The following is a 12,474-nucleotide window of genomic DNA, read 5'->3' on the forward strand; positions in this document are numbered from 1 at the left end:
TCTCATTTAATCCTCAAAAATTCATAAGGAAATTAAGAGACAGGGCATATTATCTCTATTTTAAAAGTAAGGAAACTGAAGCCTAAGTATTTTTGCCTTAAAAGCTTATTATATTGTCTATGGATGAAATATTAATTATTGGAGGAAAAAGGAAAATATAGAGAAGTGTGAAGTAAAGATCAGCTCTAGGTGATAATACCATGTACTGTTTTATTTCTAGTTTTCTTGATTTTTCATATTTCTACCATAAAAAATAACATTTATGCTAAAAATGCCAGTTAAGATTTTACCTTATAAACGTAAATAATTTTACAATAAGGCACAAAAGAGATTTTTCTAGAATTTAATAACCTTAGAATGGCTAAGTTATGACTGATGTTTAGATTCCCAGGTTGCATGACCTCAGAAGGCAGGGATGGGGTACAAATGGGCAGACAGTAATTCAGCTTTACTTTCCTTTGATTCGTTTACAATGGAATATTTGCATGTTTTCTCCAAGGACGTTGTACCTTCTTGCTGGCCAAGACATCCAGGTCATGGCAGATTCGAGCACGAGTAGAGGAAGGTTGGATGATGTCATCCACAAACCCTGGTGAAGCACAGAAAAGGAAACAGATCAGCTGCACCCGCGGATGATGACACCTCTACCCACCCACTCTCAACCTTATACTCAGGCTGTGCACTATCCCTGGAGCCAATAGTGTGAGCAGGGCCCAACCCGCATTCCAGGAGCTTGCCTGTTCTTCTGGCAAACCCCCAAAATCTGGTCTAAGAGCACTTAGCAAGAAAAGGAAAATTTTACACCCTCCCCAACCTGCTTGCTCCAATGCCTCCATCCTGCCAAGATGAATTCAATAGGAAATAAAATTAAGAAAATACGTCTGTATTTTCAAAAATGGCTACAATTCCTCCCATCTATTTGGTGCACAAGTCCTTCTGCAATGTTTTGCTGTTTCTCCCAAAAAGAGGTAGATTCTATTCCTTCACCTGACCTTATGACTTGCACTGGCCAATAAAATGTGACAAAAGTGACATTGTGCAATTTCCATGCCCAGGCCTCAAGGGGCCTTGCAGCTTCCTTTGCCCCCTTGCTATCCACAGGACAGCATGTAAAGAAACCTATACTAGCCTCCTTTACAGTGAAGAAACCATATGGGAAAGAGTCTAAGTAACAGCTAGCACCTACCACATAAGTGAGGCCATTTTGGACTATCAAGCCATAGCCAAGCTTTAACTACAGCTGATCAGTGATCCCAGGCAAAACTGGCAGAATAACCACCCAGCTGAGCTCAAACCAAGTTGCTAACATTCAGAACCACAAACTTTACTGTGGTTCTGACAGTAATTGGTTTAAGCCACTGAGGTTTTGGGTGGATTTTTACACAGCACTCAATAATTGAAAAATCATCTAGAAATTTAGACACTTCAGCAATGTTGTTTTAATCCTGGTTACCAAAGTAGCCTGCAAAGGTACCACTGTCCCTGAGTAATGACTGCCCATGGATAGCTCCAAACTTCACTACTCAACAGATTAGACTGCAAAAGCAAAGGCAGTTATGTGAGACCTTTTGGAGGGAGAGAGAATGAGCAAGTGACCAAACAAAGCTGCCCTCCACACCACAGTCCCCTACCTCTCACTGCTGCAGGAAAAGGGTTGGCAAATTTCTCAATGTACTCTGCCTGAGCAGCTTCCACATTCTTATGTCCTTTGAAGATGATCTCCACAGCACCCTGTGATAAGAGGAGTTAATTAACTTTGCTGGAGCTAAAACCCAGACAGACCTACTCATTATCACCATGTGTGGCTACAAAATTCTTGGTGAATCAAAGTGTACTGGAGAGAAGTGCTAGCTCCAAAAGCCAGAGCACAGTGTCAGGTGTTGCCTGGGGTTGACCATCATGACCCCAGAGACTGTACAATGGGATGCTCAGCTGTGCCCAAAAGAAGGGCAGCCCAGGTGAAAGCCAGTAGCTTCTCTTAGCAGACTCCATCCTACCCCTCTCCATTTGCACTCATCATCCTTCTTCAAGGTCAAGATGTTTTGCCTATTTTCCCATATTAAATCTATGGTCCTTTGTGTCAAGGGGAATTAAAAATCCCATTTACTTTTTTCCTTATCCTGAGCCTGAATATACAATTCAGTGGTCAGAGGAGGAAAGATTGAACTGTAAATGTAAAAGGATTGGCCTTCAAGTCAGAACACCTGTTAAGTCAGCTCTGGGGAGCCCTGGGAGTTACCTTACTCAACCCCAATAGCTATTTCAAAGCAGAGAAGGTGGGAGAAATAGGTCAAGCAACAGGAAGACCTTGCCCAAAGTCTCCCAGGTCAGAACTACAGTTCAGCTTTTTATGGGCTGGAAAGGAGTGGCTCTGGGGCCTTCTTGGAAGCTGAGGTAGGGTTGGGCGAGGGAATATCCAATCCTTCCAAAGATTAGTTCACTTGACTCAACCCTCGACCCCTTTACTTACAATCTCAAAACCCACTCTGGGCTCCTCTCACTTTTCATACCTTTCACCTGCCCACCCACCCTGGCATGAAGACACCAGCGTGTGCCTGAAATGAGAGAGCAGGGCAGGAGGCAGAGCTAGCCCTGGAGCCCCAAGGAGACTTGTCAATGTCCAGGTCCTATTCCCTTCAGTCCTGGCCCATTCTAGGGGCCTCTCTCCAACATTTCCCAGCTATGTTTTGAGTTCCTGCTAGAATAATACAGTCCCTGGACCCAGAAAAGGAGAAAGAAAGCTAGAGGTCCTCACCTTTGCTCCCATGACTGCGATCTCTGCTGTGGGCCAGGCATAGTTGGTGTCACCACAAAGGTGCTTGGAGCTCATGACATCATAGGCACCTCCATAGGCCTAGAACAGGCCCAGATACTGAATGTTAGAGGCTGAGACAACCAGATCATTTCCCTGAAAGACCTCAAGAAGGCAGGTGAAATGGGGACAAAGAACAAGAATAGCCCTGCTGGGCTCCTCAAGGCCCAAGGTCTGTGAGGACCTTCACAGCTATTGTTCATTGTATTTCCAGGCTTTTTCCCACTGCGTTCAGTTCCCTTGTGTTAAAAAGACCACAGACATCACTGCAGGGCGTGTCTGCAGGGCTGGAAACGGCTGTCCTCAAAAGATCATTTTAAGGATAAACAAGGAGTACTCCTCCTTCCAGCCCTGGAGAAACTCCTGGCCAGGCCTCCCTACCACAGCTGTGCTGTCGGGGAGCAAGTAGGGTCATAGCCTCCAACATGAGGACCTCACCTTCCTGGTGATGACTGTGACTTTGGGTACAGTTGCCTCGGCAAATGCGTAGAGAAGCTTGGCGCCATGCCGGATGATGCCCCCGTACTCCTGTGCTGTGCCTAGGCATGAGGAAGAGTTACTAGACACTTGTGAGAGTCCTCACAAGGTCTGTTGCCACTCTCAGCTGGGAGGTCTTCCCCACCTCCAGACGGGGCCCTCCCTCACACAGCCCTGCCTTCGGGACACCCAGAATACAGAAAAGTCACAAGTCCTTAGGGAAGGAATTTTTACCAGAAGGAATTTTACAGCACCTACTTTATTTGTAAAATAATTTTTTTTGTAAAAATAAAATTTTAACAAATCAAATAGGTGCCGTACTGGGCAAAGCCACCTCTCCTAGCCCCCTCCCTCCTCCATCAACAACTTACCAGGCAGAAAGCCAGGGACATCCACAAAAGTGATGAGTGGAATATTGAATGCATCACAGAATCTGACGAAACGAGCCCCCTTCACAGATGAATTAATATCCAAGCATCCTAGAAAGAGAGAGATTATCTGTGCTGAGCTTCTGGGCAATTCCTAGTTCCACCCACAATGGGAATATTTCTTCAGCAACCATCTAAAGCTGGTTTCTATAGAGGCTCTACAGTTTCTTCCTGTCAGAATGATCATAGGGAACCCTCATGACCCAGGAAAAAATAGGGAAGATGAAGAACTCACCTGGCACTGGCCAAAGAGGGCCCAGGAGCAGCCTCACCCCACATGCTCCCTAGCTGGGAGCACAACCCAGTGCAGTCAGCCAGGCTGTGCCCCAGACACTGAAGGACAGCCAGAGCACAGGCACAGCCAGGCTGTGGAGCCATCGGGGCAGATCTTAAGTGAGTCCTTGGAGCTGAGAATCACATTCTGGCTCTACCAATTATAGCCATGTGTCCTTGGGAAATTACCGTTCTAGCCTAAGGTTCCTCAGCTGAAAAGTAGGGATGTTACTGCCTCCTAGCATGGTTATAAGGATTAAAGGATATGGGAATGTAAAGTGTACAGGGTAAGAGCTCCACTACTAGGAAATCTTCCCTCCTAGGAGGGTTTCTAACTTATTCTACGAGGCCAGTATTATCCTGATGCCAAAACAAGATAAGGACAGTATCCTGAAAAGAATACGGACCAAAACCCCTCATAAACATAAATGCAGATATCCTTACTTTTTAAGGCATATATCATTAAATCGAGCCCAATATATAATTACAGTAATATATAATGACCAAGTAGGGTTTTATCCCAAGAATTTGAGATTGATTTTACCATGTGAAAACCAATGAAATTATTAAAGGAGAAAAACTATATGACCATCTTAATAGATGTACAAAAACTACCTGACAAAATTCAATATCCATTCATGCTTAAAAACTAGCAATAAACAAGGAATAGAATGAAACTTCTGTAATCTCATAAAGAGTATCTACAAATAAACTTATATGTCATGCACCAGAAGAATAAATATTGTTAAAATATCCATTCTTCCCCCAAACTGACCTATACCAGTGCTGCCCAAAAGAACTTTCTGTGATGATGGAAAATATTCTCTGACTGTGCTGTTTGAAATAGTAGCTGCTAGTCATTTGTGGCTACTGTCCCGAATAGATAGGACTAAAGGCCTAGCTATTTGGGACCACCAAAGATTAATTAGCCTGGCTTTTTTTTTTTTTTTCTTTGAGATGGGACCTTGAACTCCTTGCCTCAAGTGATCTTCCTACCTCAGTCTCCCAAAGTGCTGGGATGATAGGCATGAGACACCACACCTGACCCAAAAGCTGAATTACTGAGTACTTTTTAAATATGGTTAGTGTAATTGAGGAACTAAGTTTTTTTAATTGTATGTCATTACAATTAATTATAATATTTTAATTATTTTAGATAAAAAGTTTAATAGCTAACATACTGGACAGCACAGATCTACACTTTCAAGCAATTCCAATCCAAACTGTAGGTGGTTCTTTGGTCGGAATTGACAAGCAGAGTCTAAAATTCATATGGTAATAAAAAGGAGACAGAATAACCAGAATTAAAAACAGGAAAAAAAAAAAAGAACAAAATTGGAGGACTTATACTAGCTGACTCCAAGACTTACTTACAAGCCAGAGGCAGTGGCGCACACCTATAATCCCACCTACTCAGGAAGCTAAGGCAGAGGGATCGTTTAAACCCAGGAGTTCAAGACCAGCCTGCCTGGGCAACATAGCAAGACTCTGTCTCAGGGGAAAAAAAAAAATGTACATAAACAGGGTTTCTTAACCTTGCCACTATGGATATTTTGGGCTGGATAATTCTTTGTTGTAGAAAGTTGTCCTGTACATATAAGGACCTGCAGCTCTAAGTCCTTGGTTCACCCCCATGAAGGGGAAAGCTTGGTTATAAACATGGAATCCTTAAATCTTAGAAGTAGCACTCTGTCCCTTCCCTACTAGATGCCAGTAGCATGCCCTCAACCCCATCTGTGATAACCAAAACTGTTTCCAAAATTGCTAAATAGCACCAGGACATCAATATTGCCCCAGGTTGAGAACCATAATGCCACAGTAATCAAGACAATATGACAGAAACATAAAGATAGACAAAAACAACAACGAAACAGGTTAGACTGTGAAAAACCGGACCTACACAATTGATTTTGACAAAGCACCAAAACAATTCAATGTGGAAAGGAAGTCTTAACAAATGGTAACTTAGGAACTACTAGATACCTGTATGAAAAAAAATGAAAGTCAATTCCTATCTCACTCTACATATAAAAATTCAAAATGGAATCACAGACTTAAACATAAAACCCAAAACTATAAATTTCCCAGAACATAACATAGTAGGACTATCTTTGCAACTTTATAGTAGGCAAAAATTTCATGGACAGGACACAAAAGCCTTTAATTATAAATGAAACATTGATCAAATTTTTAAAATTCTGTACATCAAAAGACATCATTAAGGAAATAAACAGTCAAGTCACAGACTAGGAAAAAAATTTTGTAGTACAAATACCTAAGAAAGGACTGTGCATCCAGAATATGTAAAGAACTCTAGAAATCAACAAAAACAACAACAACAAAAAAAAAGGCAAAATTTCCCTTAGAATATATTTTCTGAGTTGATAAAAATATTCTGTATCTTGTTTTGGTTTGTGGCTTTTTAATGACACTTGTCCCATATTTTCCCTGGTTCTGGAGGAAGCAGAACAGATCTCATGCACAAATTATTGTGTAAGTCTGCTCTACCCTGTCTGGGGGCTACCTGAAAGACTGTTTCAAGGCATGAGTGTCTGTTTTGCCTAACTTGGAACTTATCCAGGCCAGAAATGTAGGCATTGCCCAAAAACATGGTAAGACAGAAGAACAACCTGCGGACATCTGAGGCAAAAGATTATCTCATTAGGACCACATAAGGCCTGGAAGAAAAAGCCAAGGAGAGAGTTTTTTGGGAAATTAATGCATTCAAAAGCACTTGTGTATATAGGGGAATTTAGAAAGACACACATATGTCTAAGACCAGATACATGACCAGAAGAGATCTAAGAAGGGGAAATTAGAAAATACATTGAGAGAAATGAAAATGAAAACACATTATTACAAAACAAAAGACTTGGGAAAACCTTAAGCTTTAACCATAGGCTGATGCCAAAACTTACTTCAAGTCTGGCTATGCATCAAAGGATAGCCCCAACAAAGAGCCAATTTCAAGACTAGGAGTTTCCTTGTTTATTTCATTCTTTTAACTCCTGATGGTGTTCAAGAAAATTTCTGTCAAAAACACAACCTAAGGAACAAAGACTTCAGGGACCACACATGACAAGAAATACAGTCTCTGGAAAAATATTTGGGAAAACACTAGACGAATGGACTACAACAATATTCAACAATTACAAAAATGACAAATCCTGGGAAGAAAAGGATAATCTCATTGTTAATGTTACCACATTATGGTATTCGAATGTCCAGTTTTCAAAAACAAACAAAAAATCACAAGGCATAAAATGAAACAGTAAAGTATGCTTATTCAAATGAACAAAGTAAATTGACAGTAACTGTCCCTAAGAAAGCACAGACATAGAACTGACTAGATAAAAACTTTAAACCAACAGTATTGAATACATTTAGAGAAGTAAAGGAAAACATGGACATAGAACTAAAGAAAGTCAGGGAAAGAATGCATGAACAAAGTGAGAATTTCAATAAAGACAGAAAAATTATAAAAAGGAATCTAACAGAAATTCTGGAGCTGAAAAGTACAGTAACTGAAATGAAAATTTCACTATAGGGGTGAATTTCAATAGGAGATTGGAGAAGGCCGAAGAAAGAACAGGGAATATGAGAATAAGATAACTGAAATTATCCTGTCTTAGGAGCAGAAAGAAAAAAAAATTAAGTGAACAGAACCTAAGAAACCCCTAAACACTACCAAGTGAACCAACATACACAGCATGGGAGTACCAGAAGATAGAAAATGCCACAAAGAGATAATTTGATGAAATAATATCCATAAACTTCCCAAAGTTGAAGACATGAAACTAAAAATATTAGAAACTCAACTAACTACAAGAATAAATTCACAGAGACTCACACTGAGAAACATAGTCAAATTGTTAAAAGACAAGGAGAGAATCTTGAAAGTAACAAGAGAGAAGTAACATACAAGGGATCCTCATTAAGATCATAAACTGATTTCTCAGTAAGAAGCCTGGAAGCCAAATGACAATGGGATGACATTTAAAATGCTAAAGGAACAAGCCAGGTGCTGTGGCTCATGCCTGTAATCCCAGCACTCTTGGAGGCCAATGGGGGAGGATCCCTTGAGGCCAGGAGTTTGAGGTTACGGTAAGCTATGATGATGACACCACTGCACTCTAACTAGGGCAACAGAGCAAGACTCTGTTAAAAAAAAAAAAAAGATTAAAAAAAGAATAAAACTATCAGTAAAGAATTCTGTATCTGGCAACTGTCCTTCAAAAATGAGAGAAAAATTAAGACAATTCCAGATAAATAAGATGAGGCATTCATTATTATTAGGCCTGCTCTACAAAAAATGCTAAAGGGAGTCCTTAAGGTTGAAAGGAAAGAACCCTAGACAGTATGGGAAAGCTGTATGAAGAAATAAAGATCTCCAATAAAGATAACTACACAGGCAAATATAAAAACCAGGATTAGGGTATGGGTATTTTTTTATAACTTCACTTTTAATCTCCTATAAAATTTTAAAAAGTAATGCAGCCTAGATGGTTTCACTAGTGAATTCTACTGTACATTTAAGGAAGAAATTGTACCAATTCTTTACAATCTCTTCCAGAGGAAAGAAGCTGAAGCAATACTTCCTCATTCTAGGAAGCCAATATTACCCTAATACCAAAACCAGCAAAGACACTGTAAGAAAAGAAAACTACACCTCAATATGTCTCATGAACGTATCTGAAATATCTCTCAAAATATTAGCAAATCAAGTCCAAAAATGTATAAAAAGAATTATAAAACACAACTAAATGGGATTTATCCCAGGTATGCAAGACTGGTTCAACAGTTGAAAATCAATTAACATAATCCATTGCATCAACAGGGTAAAAAAAAAATGTCACATGATCATATGAATAAATGCAAACACATTTTCATGAAATCCAATACCCATCCATGACCAAAAAAACTCTCAGCAAGCTAGGAATAGAGAACTTACTTAACTCTAATAAAGAACACCTACAAAAAGTCTACAGTTAACATCATACTTAATGGTGAGAAACTAGAAGTTTTCTCACCAAGATCAGGAATGTTGGGAAGAATGTCCCCTCACCACTGCTTTTCAATATTGTACTAAAAGTCCTGGCTAATGCAATATGATAAGATAAGGAAATAAAAGGTATACAGATACGAAAGGAAGAAATCAAACTTTTTTCTTAGATGGCATAATTATTTATGTAGAAAATCTGAAAGAATTGAGAAAAAAAAACTCTGCTGGAACTAATAAGAGACATAGCAAGGTTGCAAGACAAAAGATTAACACAGAGAAATAAGTTTCCTATATACCATCAATGAATAAGTAGAATTTGAATTTTCTAAAAAAAATACCATTTACGTTAGCACAAAACAAATGAAACACTTAGATATAAATCTGAGAAAACACATATAAGATGTACATGAGAAAAACTACAAAACTGTAATGAAAGAAATCAGAGAAGAACTAAATAAAATTGATACAGACATGAAAAACAGTATGGAGGCACCTCAAGCAATTAAAAATAGAACTACCATATGATCCAGCAATTCTACTTCTGGGTATATATCCAAAAGAAATTAAATCAGTATCTCAAAGAGATATCTGCACCGCATGTTCACTGCAGTATTATTCACAGTAGCCAAGGTACGGAAATAACCTAAGTGTCTATTGATAAAGATATGGATAAAGAAAATCAATCAATCAATCAATCAATCTCTCTCTCTCTCTCTCTCTCTCTCTCACTCACACACACACACACACACACACACACACACACACACACACTGGAATATTATTCAGCCATAAAAAGAAGGAAATTCTGCCGGTTGCAACAACATGAATAAACCCTACGCTAAGTGAAATTAGCCAGCCACAGAAAGACAAATATTGCATGATCTCACTTATATGTACAATCTAAGACAGTCAAATTCATAACAGAGAGAGAGAATAGTGGTTGCCAGGGGCTGGAGAGTGGGGGAAAGGAGAACATATTGGTCAAAAGACACAAACTTTGTTATAAAATGAGTTCTAGGAATCTAATGTATGCCATGGTGACTATAATTAATACTACTGTATTGTATGCTTGAAATTTGCTAAGAGAACAGATCTTAAGTGTTCTCACTACCACAAAAAAAAAGTTAAATATGTGAGATGATGGCTCTGTTAATTAACTTGATTGTGGTAATCATTTCATAATGTATATGTCAAATCACCATATTGTATACATAAAAATATACAATTTTTGTCAATTACTTTAACATATACCTTAACATATACCTCAGTAAAGCTAGCAAGGGGACAACTAAATAAATGGAGAGAGAATCCACCTTCATGGACAGGAAAACTCAATACAGTTCTTGACTTATGATTTGACCTATAATTTTTGACTTTATGATGCATCACAATATTAAATGCATTTTTTACTTATGATATTTTCAACTCACAATGGGTTTATGGGTATATAACTCCATCATAAGTTTAGGAACATCTATACTGTCAAGATGTCAGTTCTTTTCAAAATGAATCATGGATTCAACATAATTCCAATCAAAATCCTAGCAAGTTATTTTGTGGATAATATAAACAAAATAATTCTAAATTATTTTATTCTAAATAATTATTTAATTATTTATAATAATTATTTATTCTAAATAATTCTAATAATTCTAATTATATGGAAGGGCAAAGACCCAGAATAGCCAAGACACTACTGAAGGAGAAGAAAAGGTCAGAGGACCAATACCACCTGACTTCAGGACTTACTATGCTACCAGGACGGAGACGATATGGTATCAGCAAAAGAACAGATCAATGGAACAAAATAAACAGATCAATAAAATAGATCAACAGAACAGATTGGAGAGCCCAGAAACAGACCCACATAAATACAGTCAACTCTTTAACAAATGAGCAAAGGCAACATAATGGAGAAAAAATAGTCTTTAACAAACAGCGCTAAAATAACTAGAAATTTACATGCAAAGAAAAACAAAACAGTAACAACAAAAAAACAAGGAATACAGACACAGACCTTACACCCTCCACAAAATTTACTCAAAATGGATCAGAAACCTAAATGTAAGACATTAAACTATAAAAACTCTTAGATAACAACACAGCAGAAAATCTAGATGACTCTGAGAATGGCAATGACTTTTTTAGATAAAATACCAAAGGTATGATCCGTGAGAGAAATAACTGATAAATTAGGCATCATTAAAAAAAAAAACTCCTGCTCTAAGAAAGACATCGTCAAGAGAATAAGAGGACACTACAGATTGAGAAAGAATATTTACAAACTTATCTGATAAAGGACTCTTAAAGCTCAATAAGAAAACAAGGCCCGGCCGGGCGCGGTGGCTCACGCCTGTAATCCTAGCACTTTGGGAGGCCGAGGCGGGCGGATTGCTCAAGGTCAGGAGTTCGAAACCAGCCTGAGCGAGACCCCGTCTCTACCAAAAATAGAAAGAAATTAATTGACTAACTAAAAATATATATATACAAAAAATTAGCTGGGCATGGTGGCACATGCCTGTAGTCCCAGCTACTCGGGAGGCTGAGGCAGGAGGATCGCTTGAGCCCAGAAGATTGAGGTTGCTGTGAGCAAGGCTGACGCCATGGCACTCACTCTAGCCTGGGCAACAAAGTGAGACTCTGTCTCAAAAAAAAAAAAAAAAAAAGAAAACAAGGCCAGTCACAGTGGCTCACACCTGTGATCCTAGCACTCTGGGAGGCCAAGGCAGGAAGATCAATTGAGGTCAGGAGTTTAAAACCAGCCTGAGCAAAAGCAAGACACATCTCTACAAAAAATAAAAAATTACCCAGGTGTGGTGGCACACATCTGTAGTCCCAGCTACTTGGGAAGCTGAGGCAGGATGATTACTTGAACTCAGGAATTTGAGGTTACAATGAGCTACGATGACGCCACTGAACTCTAGCCTGGGTGACAGAGTAAAACTAACGCGCTCTCTCTCTAGCTCTCTCCCCCCCCTCTCTCCCTCTCTCAAAAAAAAAAAAGCTTCAATAAGAAAATAAACAACCCAATTTATAAATGGGCAAAAGACCTGAACAGATACCTTAGATATATAGATAGCATATAATTATATGAACAGATGCTCAACATCATATATCAGGAAATTGCGAATTAAAATGAGATACCACTACAAACCCAACAAAATGGCCAAAAAACAGAACACTGACAACACCAAATGCTGGTGAAGACATTGAGCAATGGGAACTCCTCATTCATTGCTAGTGGGAATGCAAAACAGTACAGCCACTGTGGAAAATGGTATGGTGTTTCCTCAAAAAGTTAAACATAGAATTACTAAATAACCCAGTTATTTTTGCTCTTAGGTGTATATCCAAAAGAATTGAAAACAGATTTAAGCAGATACTTGTACAACAATGGTCACTGCAGCATTATTCATAATAAAAGGTAGAAATAACTCTTGTCCATTGAAAGATGAATAATTAAACAAAATGTGGTCTATCCA

General features: G+C 38.8%; 1 protein-coding gene across 1 annotated transcript in view; it reads right to left on the reverse strand.

Moving 5' to 3' along the window:
• Positions 1–329: 329 nt before the first annotated feature.
• The window catches only part of PCCB (propionyl-CoA carboxylase subunit beta), a 60,697-nt gene continuing 48,552 nt past the window's right edge, over positions 330–12,474 (reverse strand). Inside the window, exons 11-15 of the mRNA XM_012787761.2 lie at positions 3,661–3,768; positions 3,251–3,351; positions 2,756–2,854; positions 1,632–1,731; positions 330–589 (exon numbers count right to left, since the gene is read on the reverse strand). Coding sequence (XP_012643215.2) covers positions 468–589; positions 1,632–1,731; positions 2,756–2,854; positions 3,251–3,351; positions 3,661–3,768 — 530 coding nt within the window. The 3' untranslated portion in view covers positions 330–467. The remainder of the gene's footprint in view (positions 590–1,631; positions 1,732–2,755; positions 2,855–3,250; positions 3,352–3,660; positions 3,769–12,474) is intronic.

The sequence above is a fragment of the Microcebus murinus genome, chromosome 1, assembly GCF_040939455.1.
Source record: "Microcebus murinus isolate Inina chromosome 1, M.murinus_Inina_mat1.0, whole genome shotgun sequence".
NCBI classification, from domain to species: domain Eukaryota; kingdom Metazoa; phylum Chordata; class Mammalia; order Primates; family Cheirogaleidae; genus Microcebus; species Microcebus murinus.